The sequence below is a fragment of the Phodopus roborovskii genome, unplaced genomic scaffold (genome assembly GCF_943737965.1).
Source record: "Phodopus roborovskii unplaced genomic scaffold, PHOROB, whole genome shotgun sequence".
NCBI lineage: Eukaryota > Metazoa > Chordata > Mammalia > Rodentia > Cricetidae > Phodopus > Phodopus roborovskii.
The window spans coordinates 32,666,760-32,688,359 of record NW_026126407.1 but is presented as its reverse complement, the minus strand read 5'-3'; the positions used below and the strand labels follow the sequence as shown (position 1 = coordinate 32,688,359).

General features: G+C 40.9%; 1 protein-coding gene across 1 annotated transcript; it reads left to right on the top strand.

Moving 5' to 3' along the window:
* The first annotated feature begins 424 nt into the window (after nt 1-424).
* Nucleotides 425-21,047, top strand: Havcr2 (hepatitis A virus cellular receptor 2). The gene is made up of 6 exons (XM_051179730.1): nt 425-827; nt 2,231-2,314; nt 11,095-11,135; nt 13,099-13,225; nt 16,360-16,396; nt 18,303-21,047. The coding sequence occupies exons 1-6, from the start codon at nt 425-427 to the stop codon at nt 18,460-18,462; spliced, it is 852 nt and encodes a 283-aa protein (XP_051035687.1). The 3' UTR covers nt 18,463-21,047.
* The last annotated feature ends 553 nt before the right edge of the window (nt 21,048-21,600 follow it).

The window sequence follows — 21,600 nt, the reverse complement described above, 5'->3', positions numbered from 1 at the left end:
GAGTCAAGGGCCCACACTACATGGGAACTGAGAGAAATGCAAATTCTCATGTTCCTTCTCAGACCAATGGAGGCAGACATTTTAGGGAATGAGCATAGGTTGTCCAGACTGACCAAATTCATTGCAGTTCTGCCATAGACTCCTTAGTATAGGGATTACCAGCAGTCATCATTTTCTGGCCTGTTAATTTGTTCTTTGAGGGATGGCTCCATCACTCAGGCTAGCCTGGAACTTGCTCTGTAGTTCAGTCTGGTCTCTAATTCGGAATCTTCCCGTCTTCACCTGCCAAGCCCCAGGACTAGAGGAATGTGCATCATAGCAGGTGTCGGAACAGGGCTCCCTGCTTCCTGTGCTGTCAGAGAATCATTGGCATAGTCAATCCTCCTCCCGACAGGGCAGCCACAGTTCCCTCTTTTATTCTGGGATGCATTACCGACAGAAATGGACCCACTCTCTCACTGTCTTGCCCTCCTTCCCTCTCTGTGTAGGGTCTTTGGAAGACGCATTTATAGTCCAGGTCGGCAAGAATGCATATTTGCCCTGCAGGTACACTCTACCTAGCTCTGGGACACCTGTACCCGTGTGCTGGGGCAAGGGACCCTGCCCTTGGTCACAGTGTAGCAATGGGGTTCTCAGCACGGATGAAAGAAAAGTGACATATAAGAAATCCGGAAGATACCAGCTCAGGGGGAATTTCCTCAAAGGAGATGTGTCCCTGACCATAGAGAATGTGACTGTAGATGACCAAGGGATCTACTGCTGCAGGGTGGAATTCCCTGGTCTAGGGAATGATGAAAAGTCAAACCTGCGATTAGTCATCACACCAGGTGAGTAGACCTTTCCATGTCTTCTTTGTCTGTAAGAATCACCAATGGATCATGACCTCTGACTTCCCTAGCTAATGAGAGGACCTAGGATGAAGAGGCCTCATCTGTGATATACCTACCTTCCATGTGTTTTCATACTCAAAGATGCGGTTCTAGAGAAGGAAGAAATTCCTAGACCAGAGGTTCAAGACTTTGCCTGATCATTAGATCACATGGAAACTTTTTTTAAAAAAATTATTTTTCATTTATTTTTTTCATGATACATTTTGATCATGCTCTTTCCTCTTCTCCAACTCTTGTCAGAGTCTCCCCACCTTCCTACTGATACAATTTCATGTACTTTCTATCTCTTAAACACACACACACACACACACACACACACACACACACACACACACAAATAAAACAAAGACAAAAAGTCCTACCAAAAGCCAAAACAGACAAGTAAAGCCAATAATATAAAAAATATCAAACAAAAAGTGTACAAAATCAAACGGTGTCTGTTTTTGTTGGCTAACTACCTGGCAAGGGGCCTGCTCTTGAGTGTGGCCCCAGTGATACTCCACTGGAGGAAATGGGATTTTTCCTTTCCTGACTGGTCTCAATTGCAAGTAACTGCTTAGGTAGGAATGGGAACCAGTGTCCCCTTCCCCTCTCAGTGCTGGGTTTTGTCTGGTTTGAGTCTGTGCATATCTTGTGAGCGCTGTCAATGTCTCTGTGAGTTCCTATGTGCAGCTGTCCTGTGTGGTATGGAAGACTGTTTCCTTGGAGCCAGCCACTACCATCCACTACTCTTACTGTCTCTTCATCTCCTTTTGGTGCCTGGGCTCCACCTACAAGCCATTACCATATCTGGAGATGGATTCTGAGTTTCCTATTTTTTTTTTTTAACTTCACAAAAATCTAAGCTGTAAAATATATTTAATATGGCTAACTACCATGTAGGCCATTGAGAGGATTCTATAAGGTGATATTTATGCAGAGCTTTAGTGTGACCTCTCATGTAATTGTTAGTACCATCACTAATTAGACTGTAGCAATGACAACCACATCCTGCCATGGTTACACATCTGAAGTGCATGCTATCCTCTCTGTGAATGTGTCATGTAAGTTTGAAGATGAGGATATGAGTCTCTTTATTTCTCATCTTTCGAATGTTCCCTGCTGCTCAGTGGATTTCCTGGCTTAAGGCCTTATTCCTGGGCAGGGGAGAGTGCTCAGCGGATAAACTCACTTACTGCCAAGCCTGGTGACCTGAGTTTTGTGTTTGCAACCCACATGGTGAAAGGACAGAACTCACAGCTGAACACTGTTTTCTGACCTGCACATTTCCCCCCTCCCCAATAAATAACTGTAAAAAAAAAAAAAAGTTCGCGATCCTTAATATTGTTTTCTGACTCAAGCCAAGTTCATCCCAGCTGCAACTGCTCGTGGAGACCCTACTACAACTTCTGCAAGAACTCTGACCACTGAGGCAGATTACTCAGGTGAGATGTGAGCACAGGGGGGATGTGTTTAGCTCCTATCTCAGTTCACAGAGTTTTGAATATGATAAATGGCTAAGAAAATCACCTTTTGCACTTGAGATATTGTTTGAGGTCAGTGAGGTCATGGCCACACAAGTTGGCCCCTGGGTTAGGATTCTGTGTAAGTCACAAACTAGCCAAGAAACCTGGGCCAAGGCCTTTCAGTTCCTTCCTCTTCTGTTGAAGGGGTGTGATACAGAGGCCTCTGAGTTTCCTGTTTGAGGAAAATGACACCCCCCAGCCTCCACATGGAGAAATTATTTTGGGTATCCACAGATTTTTTGCTATACAAAGAAAGAAAAATCTACTATTGCCATCATTTCTTTTAGGAAGATAGTCATTTGTGGTTGAAGAGATGGTTCATCTATTAAAGGCTAAGGCTCATAGCCAACAAAGGCTTCATTTTACTTAAAAAGTTTTAATTTATTACATTTTAATAAATTAATCTCTTTGTATGGGTGTGTATGTGAGAGAGTGTGTGTGCATGTGTGTGTGTGTTAGAGTGTGTGTGTGTTTGTGCACGTGTGTATGTCTGTCTCTGTGTGAGAGAGTGTGTGTCTGTGAGTGTGTTGTGTGCCATGGATGGCGTGTGGAGGTACAAGAGAAACTTGGAGGCACTTGCTCTCCCCTTGCACTGCATGAGCTGAGGGAACTGGACTAAGGTCTCAGGGAAGAGCCATTACACATGGGGTCATTTTGTTGGCCCTTACTTAAAATTTAATTTAAAAAATATCTTCTAACAAGAAATGATTCTATTTCAGTTAAATATTAAGTAAACTTAATGTAATGGATTATTGTCTTCGTTGATTTCTGATTTATGCTGGGCTGTCACTGTTGCTTATATTAGGGGCTAAAGGGTTGATGAGGTGAAACCAGGGCTCTTTCTAGATGGATGCGAACCATCAGCTTCCTCAGATGTTAGCCTCATATGGAGGAGCTAAATTCTTCCTAGGGTCAAAGCTGGAAGCTGTCCAGGAAGACAAACAGGACAGAAAAGCTATCTCAGAGCACATGGACCAGGGAGGTTAATTTCATCGTATTTTTGGGTAGAGTTCTGCTCTTAAACTCTATGAAGCTCTTTTCATTTTTCAGTAACAGGAAAGAAAAATAGGTTAAGACTCATCTCACAAGCTGCATCCTGTGGGATTTTAATAAGAAAATGAGTCCATAATAGTTAGTCCAGTGTCTGCTCACAGTGTGTTCTCAGGGTACATTAGCGCCTGTCACTGACACTGTTAACAGGCAGACTGAGGAAATGGTTCATTGCTGCAGTGGGAGTAAACTGGGTCTTAAATCCAGCTCTTCCGACCAGTTCTGATCTCTGTAGTGTTGCCCCAATTGTCTGAAATTTCGTTTCCTCTCTATAGAGAGTTCCTCTCTATAGTCCTGTTTCTGGGTTGGTGTGTTAGTGTAGCAGATAAAGCCCCTTGCCACCAAGGCTGTCAACTTGAGTGGATCCCAGGTCCCCAAATGGTGGAACTCCCACAGATTGTCTTCTAAACTCCATATGTATACTATAGCATATCCACAGGCAACCCCCCCCACACTTGCACGCATGAACATAAAATAAAAGTCTGTTTCTTTATCTGAAAGTGGAAAAATAGTGGTACATATACATATTATTAAGATTAGGGCCAGGCATGATGGCTCACATCTTTAATTCCATCATTTGGGAGGCTGAAAGATCTTTGTAAATTCCATGCCATAGCCAGTTCCAGGACAACCAGGGCTAGAGAGAAAAAGAGAGAGATAGAGAGAGAGACACACACACACACAGAGAGAGAGAGAGACAAAGCGAGACAAAGAGAGACAGAGAGAGACCCTGTCTTGAAAAAAAAAACCCAAACCAAATGACTATAAAAAGATTAGTAGTGCCAAGAAACATCCCTAGAACCTCTGTGCCAAGTATACAGTAACTGTGGCATCTGTATACATTCATGACCATTTTATTCCTTATTTGTGCTGCCCATATTCTAGTGCAATCTTTGATTCCCCAAGAAAAAAAGAAAACAACATTACAGACATCTCTTATTCTTATTTATAGCAAAAAAAAAAAAAAAAAAAATGGGGGAAAAAAGTAAAGGGGTCAGGGCTAGGGCTAGAAGTTAACTTAATTGGCAGATTCTTTGTTTAGCTATGGAAACCCTGAGTTTTATTCCCAGCATCACATAATCAAGTATAGTAGCACAGGCCTGCAACCCCAGCACTCAGGAGGGAGAGGTAGGAGGACCTGGAGACCAAGGTCACCCTACTGTAGTAAAGTATGAGGACAAGCTGGACCACATGAGACATGGTCTCAAAAAGGAAGAGAGAGACAGAAACAGAGACACACATAGAGAGACAGAGACATACACACACAGAGAGAGGAGGAGAGATACAGACACACACATACAAAGAGAGAGAACAGGTCTGTCTTGTCACTTAGATCAAGAATTGTGATACTGGGGAAGCAGAAGTGAGATTTCCCTTTCAAACATTTCATGTGGTGACAATTCCTGTTTATTCTGAAGTTCCTCCCCTGTGGTTTTCAGGCTTTAAATCTTTAAATGGCCTTTGATAAGCTGAGACTGTCTCTGAAGTATTTAAACCATAGTCAGTTAGGCTCAGATTTGCTAAAAGCCCTCATGCATCTTGAGGAGTTTAGATTTTGAGGGTTCAAGAATGTGACTGTGACTTTCCACAGTCTGGCTCAGGTGGCCACATGAAAGGGGTTTCCTAGTTTTCTGGAAACTACTTGTTTTCACCATGCAGTATCCACAGGCTCTCCTACTTCTGCCTTGACTGTGGCCTTGCCCCCTCTGCCTGGTGTAAATTAGTACAGCCATTGGCTAGAGGAGCAGATGAAGAAGGAGAGATGGAGAGATGGCAGCTGGTAGCTGGCAGATGAGCTGTGTGACTCTCTTCATGTTAGTGGCATTGTTGGGTAAGGCTGTTGAGGGCCTTGGCATTACAAAAGCAGCTTTAAAGCTCTGTGAGCCTACATGGGAAGACGCTCACAAAGCAGGTGAAGCTCTCATTCTCAGTGTCTTCTCTGGTCCAAAATGACTAACAGTCTCGTTAGAACACTTGATTTGCTTTTATTTTTTATTTAATTTTAAGTTTTGATCGGTGTCTATATGGAGAACAGGTTTCCTAAAGACTTTTTTATTCAAGGAGATCATCAATTCTGACAATATTCATCCTTCATTCACTCCCTCTTCTCCTTACCCGAGTTAGTTCACCTTCTTTCCCATTATAATCTCACCTCTGTTTCTTTCCACTAGAAAGATTTTATTCATCTGTTCTAGTTTGCTTTTTTTGCTCTCCAGGCAGAAACACTAAAAGCTCTTGGGGGAAGAAAGGGTTTACTTCAGCTTTAACTTCCTAAGGGATAGAGTTTATAATGCTTAGAAGGCCTGGCAGTAATGTCACTTTATCTGTACACTGGAGAGAGAGACAGAGAGACAGAGAGACAGAGACAGAGGGAGGAAGAAATGGGATGAGACTATATGCCCTCAAAACCCAGCCCGCAGTGATGTGTTTCCATTAGCAAGGCTTTACCTTCTAAAGGTACCAATATTTTTCCCAAAACATCACCACTAACTGGGGACCACGCATGATGAGAAATTTCTTATGCAAACCACAACAATATTTATATATGATCTAGGATTCACTAAAAAGAGAAAACACATTATTTGTTTTCCTGAGTGTGTATGGGGGGTTATTTTATTTAACATCATCTATTTTCCTACAGAGACCAAAATTTCATTCTTTGTGGCTAACACTCCAGGGTGTGTGTGTGTGTGTGTGTGTGTGTGTGTGTGTGTGTGTGTGTATACACACCCCTGTAATAATTTCTCTGTCCATTCATGTATTGATGGACATCTAGGTTGATTCTGTAACTTGGCTATTGTGACTAGTGCAACAATAACCATGAATGTGCAAAGTTATCTCTGTGGTATGTTGACTTAGAATCCTTGAATAGTTGTGTCATGTAGTAATTTTATTTTTAGAGGGTTTTGTTTTTGTTGTTGTTGTTGGTTTTTGTTTTTATTTGAGACAGGGTTTCTCTGTGTAGCCCTAACTGTCCTGGAATTCACTCTGTAGATCATGCTGGTCACAAACTCAGAGATCTACCTGCCTCTGCTTTCTTAGTGCAAGCATTAAAGGCATGTGCCACCACTCCCCAGTTTCATTTTTCAGATTATTATTGATTTATTTTTGAGGAACTTCAGCGCTGATTTCCACAGTGACTGAATGGATTTACATGATCACCAACAGTGTAAGGGATTCCCCTTTCCTTCTTATCGTTGCTAGCTCTTGCTTATTTGTTTGTTTCTCTGTATAGCCCTGGCTGTCCTGGAACTCATTTTGTAGACCATGCTGGCTTCTGACTCAAAGAACCACCTGCTTCTGCCTCCTGGGTTCTGGGATTAAAGGTGTGCACCACCACCTCTCGGCCTTATTTATTTTTTTAATGATAAACCACACTGACTGGAGTGATTGTTAGGCCAGCACATTGCTACCAAGCCTGATGATTGAGTTTGGTTCCTGGCACCTACTCACATGTTGCAAGGAGATATCTGAATCCTACAGGCTTTCCTTTGAGTTTCACAGGTATACATACCATGCACACGCGTACATGTATACACACACACACACACACACACACACACACACAAGTAAATAGATATCTTAACAAGAGTATCTATGTAGTTTTAATTTTCATTTCAATAATATAAAGGATGTTGAATAATTTTTTCCATACTTATTGGCCAAGTGTATGCTATCTTTTCATGTAATGAACAGACATTAACCCATTTTTTGTTGTTTTTTTTCTTTTGGTTTTAGAAATCTTAGCTTTTGAAGTTTTCTTATTTTATATATTCTAGGTATTAATCCTTTGTGAACTATATAGCTAGCAAAGATCTCTCATTCTGTAGGCTATCTTTTTATTATAGAAGCTTTTTATATTGTGCAATCTCATCTGTGAGTTCTTGGTTTAATTACTATGCTTGGAATCCTTTTGTAGAAAATTTTGTCTGTGCTGGTACCTGTAAGTATGTCCCTGTAAGTTTTGATGATTCACTTCTTCTTTATATATATAATATATATATATATATATATATATTATATAACCAAGTCCATTTCAATGAAAACAAACATTTATAGAAAATATTTGGGAATTTGGGCATCGTTCTTTCCAAACTACTTCCTGCTGGTAAGGGGCGCTGTCATGGGGGATTCTAAGAAGATGCAGAAATCCTGGCTGTAGTCCATAAGGCTGCTTTGTCCAGCTGTTTTGAATGTACAATCACTTGGTACTCTGTTTCAGGCGGTCTGGCTTGATCAAACCACATTAGTCTGGAAGGAAGATGATTCACTTCTTATATTAAGTTCTTTGACCCATTTTGAATTGATTTTTGTACTGAATGTGAAAGATCTAACTTTGTCTTTCCACATGTAGAAGTCCAGTTTCCCCAGCACCTTTTCCTCCAGTTTGTGTATTGGGCACCTTTGTCAAAAAGCAGTTGTCTGTAGCTGTGTGGCTTTGTTTATAAGCCCTCCATCTTGTTTAGTTGAGCTACCTGTCTGCTTTGTGTTACTTCAATGCTGCTTATCACCAGGTCCCTGTGTACAATTTGAGATCAGGACTGCTATTCTATTAGAGGTCTTAGCGAGTTTGGGAATTTTTCCTCCCATTTTTGAGATGATTGGCCATTGGGATTTTGATGGGGATTGCATGGAACCTGTACACTCTTTTTGGTAAGATAGATATTTTCATATTTCTGCTGGTCTATGAGAAGTCTTTTTGTAGTCTTGTGTTTTGTGGTGATATTTTGCTTGTGCTTTAACAAATAAAGCCTGTCTGAAGACAAGAATGCAGAGCTAAGCTACTAGTTAGCCACAGAGTCCAGGCAGTGGTGGAACACACCTTTAATTTCAGAATTAGGGAGGCAGAGGCAGACGGATCTCTGCGAGTTCAAGGCCACCCTCAGCACACGAGATTGATCCAGTCTAAAAGAGAAACGGAGCCAGGGGATGATGGCTTACACCTTCAGTCCCAGTTCTTGGGAGTCACAGTCCTTTAATCCTAGCACTAGGAAGGTGGGGATAGGAAGGGATATGGCTGGGAGGAGAAAGCAGGAGGAGATAGGAGCACACACCCTACAACAATTTCTTTTGAAGTGTTGATTATAGCACTCTTTAATTCCTTGATAAGGTTTATTTGTAGGTATTCTATCTTAGTTTTTTTTTTTTAAAGATTTGTTTACTTATGTTTATTTTATGTGTGAGTGCTTTGCTGGAATGTCTGTAAGTGCACTGTTTGCGTGTATGGTGGGCATGGAGGCTAGATGACAGCTTCAGATCCTTTTGAACTATAGTTATAGTAGGTTGTGAGCCACCATGTGGGCTCTGGTAACAAAACCCAGGTTTGCTGCAAGAGCTGTAAATGCTCTTAACCACTGAGCCATCTCTCCAGCCCCTGTATTATTTTGGTTTTAAAGACAGTGTCCTGGAACTCACAGTCTAGATCTGGGTGGCCTTGATCCCACAGAAACCCACTTACCTTTGCCTTCCAAATGCTGGGTTTAAAGGTGTGAGCCACCACACCCAAACAGTATATTGTTTTTTTGAAGCGATTGTTAATGGATTGTTTTCCTGATTTCTTTCTCATTGTGCATGTTATTGGCACAAAGAAAGCTATGAGTTTTGTGTATTGATTATGTCCTTACTACTTGCTGAAATGATCAACTAACTCTATAAGATAGTCTTCTGGTTCCATCTTTAGTATTTCATACAAACACTATTGTGTCATCTCCAAATAGGAATACTTTGACTCCATTTGTATCCCTTTTGTTTCTGTTCTCTTTTCTTTATTGTTCTATCTAGGACTTCAAAAATTGTATCAAGTAGGAATGGAGAAAATAGACACCCTTATTGATGGAATTTTCTGTCCTGCCTGGTCCCACAGCCCTGTTTAGTCCCAAATAAATACACAGAGGCTTATATTAATTATAAACTGTTTGGCCAGTGGCTCAGACTTCCTATTGGCTGGCTCTCTCTTAATTATTAAAGCATTTTTATTAAACTATGTATTGCCACGAAGCTGTGGCTTACCCATAATGCTCTGGCATGCTATTCATTGGTGGCTACATGGCATTGTTTAGATTCTCTTGGTTTAATTTTGGTAGGTCATATGTGTTTAGAAACCAATTTATTCTTTTATATATTCAGTTTAATGTAACATATGTCATAATGATTTTCTAAGTGCCATTTTTAGCTATTGTAATGTCCTCACCTTCTTTTTGTTTTGTTTTGTTTTTTGTTTTTCTAGACAGGGTTTCTCTGTGGCTTTGTAGGTTGTCCTGGAACTAGCTCTTGTAGACCAGGTTGATCTTGAACTCACCTGCCTCTGCTTTCCAAGCGCTGGGATTAAAGGCGTGAGCCACCACCACCCGGCATAATGTCTCCCTTCTCTAATTTTGTGTATTTGACCAAGAGTTTCCTGATTTTGTTCATCTTTCTATTGATTCTTTGTACTGGTCCTTTTGATTCTATTTCATTAATTTCTACCCTAATGTTTATTGTTTCCATATGCTACTTTTGGGTTTAATTGTTCTCCTTTCTCTAAGACCTTGAGGCAAATTGTTATTACCTCAGGTTTCTCTGATTTTGTAAAAGTGTAGGCCTTTACATAGCTTCCCTCTTATAGCTGCATTCATTATATTCTGCAAGTTACACTATATTTCATTTTTATTCAGTTTGAGGAATTTGTTAATTTTCCTCCCAGTTTCTTTGATGACCCATTCGTCACTCAGACCTGATGAATTCATCACTCAGTCATTCATTTTCCACAAGTTTGTATTTTTAGAATAGTTCTGTTCCATACTGAATGAGATAGTTCATTAAAAGTGTTGGGCAAAATGCTTGGCTCCTGGTAAGCTGTAGCAATTGTTTCCATTTGAAAACAACTAAGTAACTTGGCAATGAGTAAAGGTAACCTTTTTCAAAAGTTTAGTGTCTTTGAAAGGCTAATTGGAATATGACTGAATGTTATCAGTGTTACTGGATTGTTGTATCACTCATTAGACCTCTGAACAAAACCAAGGATATATTCAGTGAATGTCTTCCAGGCTCAAGTCTCCATTTCTTACAACATTCATAGTGAATGAAAAAAAAATATGTATGGTGGAGGAGAAGACTTATTATAGATAAGAGGAAAAATCCAGAGACAGAGACATCTGGGAGAGTCCAGAGTGAACATGACTTGGAGCAGGGCCATTTGAGTAGAGGGCAGAGGGCAGAGGGGAAAGCCAGGACCAGGAAACCAAGAGGCCAGGAGGGTAAAAGTTAAAAAAGGCTGACATTGCCAAAAGGGTTGAATTACATAGGGAAGGGCAGCCCAGCTCCTGGGCCAGAGAGTTCAGGGTAAGGGAGTGAAGCATGCCTGCTGTTTCTTGTAGCAGGTAGGAACTGGGGGATGCTAGGAGAACCTGGCAGTCAGGTTCTCTTTGTACTGTTTAATCACCAAATTAAACATTTATCTTGGATTTAAGACCTAACAGGTAGTGGAGATTGGTTTGTATGCAAACAGTGTCTTCTGTTGGTCTTCTAATTATAGTGGAGCATATGGAGAAGAATTATTAGTAAACAGGATTACTAATAGGTTTAATTCTTTTCTTTGATTGGGAGTAAAAACAAGCATTCTTAACTATTGTCTACTTCCTCTCCTTTGTATGTGTGCATGTGTGTGACAGAGACACAGACTCTGGGGACCCTCTATGATAAAAATCAAACAGTAAGTAACTTTGGTGTGTGTGCTAACATTGCGCTTGGCTGCAGACTTCTTTCATGCCACCCCTTCTGTGGGAAAGCTTCTACCCTTCTCGGCTTCACACCCTGTGGCTTTCATGTGTTGGCAATGATAGGTCTGACCATATAGACCTGTTAAGAAGTAGGATATGAGTATGACATTTCTGGCACATGCTAAGTGTGAAAAACCACCAAGAAGAAATGAGCATTCATCTTTTACTACATGTGTCACTGTGGAAGGTTCCTTGACTTTGTTTCCAGGGTTGCCACTTCAGCTTTGTTGTGATTTTGAGACAAGGTGTCATGTAGTCTGGGCTGGTCTTAAACTTACTATGTAGCCAATGATGACGATGAACTCCTCATCTTCCTATATCCTCCTCCACAGTGCTGGAATGCAGAGCTCAAATTTCACATTTTTTTTTTTAAATTCATCTTTATGTACAAGACATCACTCAGGAATACCCAGAGGCAAGGTTTTATGTACTGAACTATTACGTACTGAACTAGGCAGGGAAAAGACCACTAAAAAGCCCGCCAGTGGTAGCAACTGCAGTGACTAGACATTGAGATTTCTCGGGGGTAAAGGCATTCACCACCCAGCCTGACTACACAAGCTTGATCCCTAGAACTCCTAGTGGAAGGAGAAGAACTGATTCCTGACAATTGTCCTCTAATCACCATGTGCACACACATACCAGTAATCAATAGATACGGATAATAAAATCAACTTTTTAGGACTGTGTCTAGAAGCCTGCATTCATCTAACTCAAACTCTTATTTGTGTGCTCGCAGTCAGTGCCTGGCGTCTTGTGTGCTTGTCTCACCCATCTTTGAGATAGAGGGGACATCTAGAACTTCTGTTGCTCACAAGTGCTTAACCCACAGTGCTTGTACACAGGAATTCTGCTTCCATAGAAACAATGTGTAGTGATCAAATGGGGGAGTTAACCTCTGAGATCTATTGCTTTCATTGCTTATTGTTGTATTGTTTTAAATGTAGTTTTTATTTGTTCTTAGGTTATTTTGCACACGAATACAGTGTATTTCAATAATATTCACTTCATTCCCCCTCCCAATTCCCCCTTATGTTTCCTCCCAAGTTCATGTCTTCTTGTTGTCATACATAACCTACTGAGTCAAATTAGTGCTTCCCGTATGTGCACGAGCATCTTGGTTTTTCTGAAATAGGGTCTTGATATGTAGCCCAGGCTGGCCTCACATTTGCTACTTTCCAGCCTTAACCTCCTGAGTGCTAGCATTATGGATGTTCAGTACCATGACTGACTGGCCTTCTCTCTCCCCCCCCCCAAGTTTCTTTACTATTACTTACTGTCTTTGAAGGTGGAATGTGAACTTATATTTTAGAACTAGAATGATATTCTGTTTGACTCCCTGGTATCAGAAATGAGAGAAACAGCAGTAGTGTTTACAACAGACTGAGTGTTCCTTAAGAAACAGGCTCCATGCTAGTTTTGTCAATGACTCCACAGGAACACTGGATTCTTGGGGATGTGAGATTTGAACCCAGGATTGTATGGTTGCAAAGTTGTGGTTCTTACAGCACTGCTTTTCTGTGTGAATGGAGGTTTCCTTGAAAGACTTCCCATGTAGACCACTCTGGGACTTCTCCCTCCGGACACACAGTTTTGAAGCAATAGGGTTCCACTATAAAGCCTCTCTGTAGGGATGGGTGCAGGTAGGGTAAAGAGTGACTTCTATACCTACAACGTTGGAGAGAGAGCATTTTATTTCCTTGCTAACTACAAACATTAAGCTAACACATTTCATTCCTTTGGTGTAGCATAGAAGAAGATAGATCAAGGGGGTGGGGGCTTTATCATTCCTATAATCCCAAGAAACCATAAAAAGGGTGGCCCTTCTCCTGAATCATGAGACTTGATGACTAGTTTCTGGACATCTCAAGCTTGGCTCCCGTTTTCTGCCCCCAGCAGATTTCCACATGGGCGGATGATATGAAGGACTCTGGAGAAACCATCAGAATGGCTATCTACATTGGAGTAGGGGTCTCTGCTGGGCTGGCATTGGCTCTTATCTTTGGTATTTTAATCCTTAAATGTAAGTTGCTGGATGTTGCTTCTTTTTCTTTTTGATAAAGAACGGTTACCATAGGAACAAGTGCAAACCTAGATAGAAATATAACTTTTAAGGTAAACCTGATGGTGGTTAGACTAAACAATCATTTGTCCTACAAGTTGACAGTCCTTAACACACAACAGGGACAATCTATGTAGAGTCATCAGCCATCTCAGATTTTTCACAAGACCAAAGGAACTTCCTAAAATATGGAACTTCTATTGGTAAAGCTGGGGCCATCTGAGAAAAACCAGGATGACTTGGTCATTCAGACTGGGAACTCAAGTTGCCAAGGGCTTTAAGGAGGTTAGGTCCTATAACTATAATATACAATGTAAATATACTAGGTGCCACTGAAATCTGCTTGGGCAACCAGCATGCCGACATGTTAAATAATATGTTCAAATTCATACAGTTAATTGATGAACATAGGGATTGAAATCAGCCTTACTTCTCCTGATTGTTTTCTACCACTTTTGGTAAATGGTGTTTCCTAAGAAAGAACCCCATACATACTCACGTGAGCTTGCCCAGAGACTGCAGTAAACACTGGGAACTGATCACTTGAACACGAAATCTAAATGATAACATGAACTACTTTTTGAGTTCTTCCAACACCTAGAAATTAGGGACTTTTGTAATTTAAGCAAAAGGTAAGGAGGTAGGTGGGTATTCCTCCCTTGGAATCCTACCCCATGTTGGGAGTTATTTCTCTTTTGTTTAATAAATCCATGCTTATTCTTGTCTTTAAAAGAGGCATGGGTGAAATCTAAAGCACATATAACTTCTAACTTTCAGTGCACACAGTTTCCACATGTGTGGACTCAACCATAAAGTCAAAATTTATATATATATATATATATATATATATATATATATATATATATATATATATATATCTTTTAATCTCCCAAAGAAGGCAGCAGCTATTTAAGTATAGCATTTATATCACGAGAGATATTATAAGCCATCCAGAGATCATTTAAAGAGTGTGAAAGGATGTGACAGGTATTAATGGTGTTTTATACAAGGAACTTAAGCACACTAGAATTTTGGTGTTTGTAGGAGTTCCTCAACCCACCACAGTGGATTTAGAGAAACAAGGGTTAGCATAGAGGGTTGTTTTAAGGAATAGATCAAAATGTTCTGTTCATCTTATAATATTTTTGTGGGTAGCAATCTGACAAATGAGGTGGCCTTCACTTAAGCCATGACATTATAGGCACAAGCTGGCTGGGAAGTACCCATCAGTCCTCTGCTTTTTGAGTGGATGGATGGTCTACTGACTTAGATGACCACCCATGCTTCAATACTGCTTAACCTTCTTCAACCCTCTCCAAACCAAGGATATATTAAAGGTCTATTTACTGTGCCAAGTCTTCATTTATCCATTTACAGTTTTCTTCTGAACTGCCAATCTCACTTCTATCCTTAAAGAGTCACAGATACAATTTTAATTAATCCCCAATTGCTTTCATTTTCCTAATGGCCATGGATAGCTTTGTCTTTATTGTGGTTAGTATTTCTGCAATAATATCCCAGGTAGGCTCCATACTTTGTTCTAAAGTGTCTTCTCTTGGCTTTGGAAACACTATTTGCTATATTTGATTGGTCAGTCAGTCTCCCCAATATTTAGATATTTCCTCTTCTGCCTTGTCTAGCAGCTGAAGTTCCTCACGATCTGGACTTTTTCCTCTTTGTGATCCTTCTACTTTATAACATATATTCTGTGTACTTAAATATTCTCTTTAATCTTTTCAACTCTTAAAATGTTGGTGTAGCTTGTCTCTCTGTCCACTTGGTATGTTCAATTTGAAGGTTCATACATTCATATGTCAGAAACAAGGCTCCTGCTTCCATATTCCATCCATCAGGACCCAACTGTCAGGCCCTGGACATCTCCAACATTTCACTCTCTCTCTGTGTCTTTCTCTCTCTTGTTTATTCTAGAAATGCAGAAATCATCCCAGAACCCTCTCTTTTCAACATCTTAATATGTAATCAACTTCAGTCAGAGTCTCTGTGAAAAACATATCTAAGATTGTTTCATTATTCTTCATCTTGCTTTTTTTTTGTTTGTCTGTTTGGTTTTTTTTTTTTTTTTTTTTTTTTTGGTTTTGGTTGTCTGAGACAGGGTTTCTCTGTATTGTTTTGGAACCTGTCCTGAAACTAGCTCTGGAGATCAGGCTGGCCTCAAACTCACAGAGATCCATCTGCCTCTGCCTCCTGAGTGCTGGGACTAAAGGCCTGTGCCACCAATGCCTGGCTGATTATTTGTTTTTATTTCTCCTAATCAGTTCTCTACACAGTATCCAGATCATACTGCCATTAATGATATAGTTCTTCCTGTCTCATCTGTCCAAATTCTCTTTGTTGTTGTTTAGTTGGTTTATTTGGTTGAGATGGATCTCAGGTATTGCTTGCTAGCCTTGAACTCTTGATCCTCCTACCTGCACATCCCGAGGACTGAAATTACAGGGTAGTAACAGAAAAGATCTTCCGGACCAAGCCTCGGCTTACCACTCAAATTTTATTGGGGGCCACTCTCTTGTTCTAGTCACGGTTTTGGTTTTGACACCAATATAGGTCTTTGCCGAGCATTCTCTGTTCCTGTAATATTTCTCCTAGCTCTAGACATAGGTGACTCATTCTTATCCTTTGTAACAGACCTCAAAAGTCATGTCCTAATGTGCTTGCCTAACCTTCTCTAGTTATGGTTTAGTATGGTGCTGGTTTCATTTCATAACACAGTGCAATTAGAAATTATTTTTTTCTGTCCTTCCTCTCCTTCCCTTCCTCCACTCTCCCTCTCCTCCTTCCTTCTTTCCTCACTCAGATGCATACTTCATGGAGTCAGAGCTCACAATTCCTGCTGTGTGTCTTTGGTGCCTACCAAACTGCAGCCCACACACGGAATAATCTTCTTTCTGTTTGTTAAGGAAGAATTCCACATTATTACTGCTAACATAGCCCCAGTAGACATTACTGATAGGTGGATTTAATTTGTTCAAAGGCAAGGCCAAACTTCAGCAAGCAACTCTCATCTGCAATCAGTCCATTTTATTTCAAATTATCTTAGAAAAGCATTAATTGCTTTCTTTTCCACCTTTACCTAGGGTATTCTTATAAGAAAAAGAAGCTACAGAATTCAAGGTAAGAATGATGGAATAAGGGAAATGGTATTGGGAACCCCTACTATCATATGATTTTATTGTTCCCCTGAGAAGTTCTTACTCAGAGCTTTGAAAATTAGGTTAGACTTCCTTTATGAAACAATCAATGTATAGTTGTCCTCCTGTACATTTAGCTTCCTCAGTTCTAAAGATGAGGTATATAGTTTGCCATCTTATTACCAACAAATACTTTTTATCTCTAATTTCCACTGACTTGAACCTTTAACTGATTGAGTGTTTACTATTTTCATGGTGTTATCAACATGTGAGAGAGAAACAGAACAACAACAACAAAAAGCAAATCTCAAGTCACTGTGGCTGGGGTTTTTATAGCCCTGACTGGGCATTTCCTACTGTGGTAGTGTGGTAAGATGACCTAGGCACTAATATTGCTGATATGGGACATACCTAAAGGAATTGAATTGGGATCTTGGGGGCAGAGCTCGAGGTGGTATTGTTCTCAAAGCTCTTCAGGTGAGCCTCATCATTACTTCACTCCTGACTGCACACACACACATGCACACATACTTGTATGCACACACACACACACACACTCCCATATTTTATGGTTTCAGTAAGATTTAATACATGAAAAATTGCAATGTATTTCAAATGGAAATATGATTACCTGGTGAATATAGGACCCACCTCTTAGTTCAGAATCAAGAAAATCCAGAATATTCCAAAGACAAAGTAATATAAAGTGAAAGGTCATATAAATCCACACACAGTATTTAATTAGCAGCACCATTATTCTTCATTAGAAATGGAACTGGAAACACGATAGTCATAGGTAATGCCGACAGGCATCAGTTCATTGTCTGTGAAATGATGTGCTCGATATTTAGCTCCTCTTGTAACTGAAAACCGATAGCGAACTATGAGCCAGAGTGGTGTGTGTGACTTCTGTAACTCCAGCACAGTGTCTGATAAACACCAGTGATCAGCTCTAATGAATGAGATCCAGGGCTCCTCACAGCAGTCCCGCTGCTGGGCCCTCACTATTCCCGTTTCTAGAGTTGAGAAAACTGAGGCACAAGGATTACTAAAGTATAACATCTATGGATATATGCATTTTGTTCACTCTTGTAGCCTACAGATGCACAGAACAGTGTGTGACAGTCTTGAATTAAAGATTTTATATGAATGACATGAAAATAGATGGAAGACTATTTGGGAAGAGGAGGAGGTGCACAAGAGATGATGATGAGCTGTGTGAATGCGAGCAGAGTACAGAATATATAGCTATAAAAGGTTGTCGTGAAACCTATGTTTTGTACAGTAGTACTAAAAAAAAAATTTAAAAACCCCAACCAAATGAACAACCAACCACAAAGAAACAAATAAACCAACAAATGAACAAACAAACAAGTTCAACCGAGTCATGATGTTTCAAAGAAACACAGAATTCTAACTCCAGTCTGAGTGTGTCTGTAATACATTCACACTTTCTCCTTCCCTTTCAAACTGTTGGAACTCACAGAGATTTGAAACAACACACAGGGTATATGAAAGCACTTCACCTTCAACTCCTACTTGACATTTGGAAACACCTGTTTTGTCTAGTTCTCAGTAGGCCATGGGCTTTTTCTCAACCACTTTTAAGTATGGTGCAGGCATCTGGACACATCCCAAACACTTCAGCCCACAACTCCTAAGACTAAGGACCTATGGTTTACATACCTAAGGAAATGAAGAATAATTACATGCCCTTAATCATGCTTTTAATTGTTCCCCACAATTCCCTTCAGGGTTCCCTTCAGGGAGCATCCAGTAAAGGGTAATGGGTGTCAATTGGCTGCTGTCATCAGGGAAGACTATTCCTTTAACTCTATTCTCTGTTGTCTGGGGATTCTTCTATCAACTGTAGTTTTTTGTTTTCACAGCCTCATCACACTGGCCAACCTCCCTCCAGTGGGGCTAGCGAATGCAGGAGCAGGCAGGAATCGATCTGAGGAAAATATCTATACCATCGAGGAGAACATCTATGAGATACAGAATTCAGATGAGTACTACTGTTACACCAGCAGTGGGCAGCCATCCTGACCATCTCTGGGCTGTCACTTTTTAAAGCTCCCCTTCATTTTTGACTTCGGTATTTTCCTTTCTGAAAACTATGAGATATGTCACTCAAAAAGCTTTGAGGTTTCTGTGCACAGCCACTGAGAAAAGTGTTCCTGTTTCCTAGGGATAATTAGCTCATAAGGGGATTCAACTGTAACCTATGCTATATTGAAATGTACCATTACCTCTGAGTTCAGGGATAGGATCTTCCAACCCAGAGACTGCTAATCATGGATGTTGAAGCTCACATGTACTTTCACACATTAAGAATTCTTTGTCTGATGTCTCTGGAGCACTGGGACAGTCAGGATTGTTATATGTCCACAAGGCTCCTGGAAACATAGGGGGAATATTAGGCTAAGATAGATAGGTGCAATTCTCTGTGGATGTAGGCAACCTAAGGCGTTGGTGGCACATGCTTTTAGTCCCAGCACTCGGGAGGCAGAGGCAGGCAGATCTCTGTGAGTTCGAGTCCAGAATGGGCTACAAGACCTAGTTCTAGGACAGGCTCCAAAGCTACAAAGAGAAACCCTGTCTTGAAAAACCAAACTAAACCAAACAAACAACAAAACAAAACCAAACCAAAGCAGATCCCTGGGGCTTGGTTGCCTGGCAGCTTAGCGTAGTTGGTAAGTTCCTACTCACTGAGAGCCCCTATCTCAAAATAAGGTTGACTGTGATCCTGAGGAAAGATAATATGTCTTCACACACATATGTAAATATACCTACACACACACACACACACACACACACACACACACACACACACACACACGGTTACATATGCAAGAAATAAAGGAAGGAAGGATCAGAACAGGACTAGCAGTAGTGAAGGTTTTACGCCCAGGACATGGGACCCCCAAACACAACCACCACACACAGAGGTTTATTTAAAAAAATTAACTTGAGTTAGGGTCACCCAGCAGCACTCCCATGCAGAGGGTGAGAAGAGGGTCCTGAACCCACAGGGGAGTGAGCTGGGAAAAACTTCAAGCTAAGGCAGTGCAAGCCTTGGGTGTGTACTTCGTGGGTCAATTGGCCCTGGGGTTAAGTAAGCATTTGGAATTTTCCACTAGAGCATCTGGTGACCTATTGGGACATGTGGTGACCATAATAAGATGTCTGTTTCCTAAGGGTCAGGCTGATTCAGCAGGATATGAGGGTCCTGGAACGACTTTTAGTTGTTTGAGTTTTTTTTTTTTTTCCTCTCGAAAGCTGGGTTCAGGGATGGATCTGCAGCTTCTCAAGATAGTGTCCAGTCTAAAATGGTGTTAGTCTTGCCTGCTAGTGCCTGGCCTCTTGGCGGTTCTCTCTGGGCCTGCTGCCTCTTTATGATGTGTATCTTTACATCCTGTGTGGGATCGTGGTGGTGCAGACCTGTGATTAATTCCAGCACTCGAAGACTGAAGAAGGAGAGTTTGTGAGCATCCTGTGCTACAACAGCCAGACCCTCCTTCATGAAAAGAAAAGGTTCCTCACTGGCCCGTGACTATAAAAGGAAACTCTTTGCCAAAGTCCAACCTTGCTTGTTGTGTGCTGAAGGGGAAGTGCCTTGGGCAACTTCTCCTGTCAAGCTCACAGAGGAAACTGGAGCTGTGTTTTTCACAGAAGAAGAACCAGTGACTGGGGCACACATTTTCCTTGCTGACAGAAAGAAGGCAGAGGCCTGGTGGCAGTCTGTATAGTCAGCCTCAGCTCCTTTGGTAGGACAGTGGTCACCAACCCAAATATCTGAGCTAGTGGAGATGGATTTTGTCTGGCTTATGGTGATATGCTCCCACGGCTTGATCTGTGTTGGCTCCCATAATGTAACAGAACCTAATTAAAGCAGCCCAGAGTGGAAAAATTAAATGAGCAGAAAGATAGCTTTGTCGAAAGATTTTTGCACTGAGGAACTGCTGTGTAGATCAGACGACATTTGTAGATCAGAGGACAGAGGCGTCTGCCTGTTTGCACAAGTTTTTCTTGTATGAATTTTGTTGTTTGGGCTACATCTATCTAGTCGTGGCTTTCTTAGGTGGGTATGGAAGGGAGAGAAGTAGACAAAAATCAAATAGAGATAATAACTCTCACGCAGCTGAGCAAAGTATTCACAAATGTTTTAAAGTTGTGAAACTATTGGGGAAGGACTTTGAGCATATTTAAACTGGATCTATGGTTTCCTCCATCAATGTTCTCATTGGACAAAGACTCTAAGCAAGGGCATTGAAACAAAGTTGATTGCTGTGTTAGTATTTGCAGGGGACTTTTTACATCAGTGGGGTGGGGTGGTTGTTTATGTGGTGTGATAGTTTATTGACTGCAATTTGACAGGTTCTAAAATCACCTTGGAGATGAATTTCTGGTGATCTGGGAGGCATTTTCTAGATTATGGTAGTTGAGGTGGGAAGACCCACTGTAAATGTGGGTGGGGTCATTCTATGGGCTAGTGTCTTGAACTGCATGAAAAGAGAAAGAAAATTTAGCACCAGCACCCATCTCTTCCTGCTTCCTGACTACCATTGCTATGTGACCAGCATGTTCTTGTTCCTACTGCCATGTCTCCCCACCATGATGGACCATGTCCTCTTGACTCATATGTCAAAATAAACCTTTTCCTTTTAAAGAGGCTTTTGTCAGGTATTTTGTCATAGCAACTAGAAAACTAACTAGTGCTCATGGTATGGATATGGTTACAAAAAGAAGCAGGTAGCTTTTCTGAGAGCTTTTGCTTTTTGGCTTTTGGTTTTTGAAATACGGTCTCCTATCTCAGGCTGCCCTTAAACTCATCAGGATGGCCTTGAACCCCTAATCCTCCTGCCTTTTCCTCCTGAGTGCTGAGTCTATCTTGCCTATCAACAAACACTATTAAGTAGTTGCAAAGTGCAGGCACTTTGGTACTGGGACACTAGAATGAATCACATTTCTGACCTTGTGAAATATCTAGATCATATCCATCCATTCAGGAGACCTTTTATTGTTTTGTTTTGTTTTTCGAGACAGGGTTTCTCTGTGGCTTTGGAGCCTGTCCTGGAACTCACTCTGTAGACCAGACTGGCCTCAAACTCACAGAGATCCTCCTGCCTCTGCCTCCAGAGTGCTGGGATTAAAGGCATGTGCCATCAATGCCCAATTCATTCA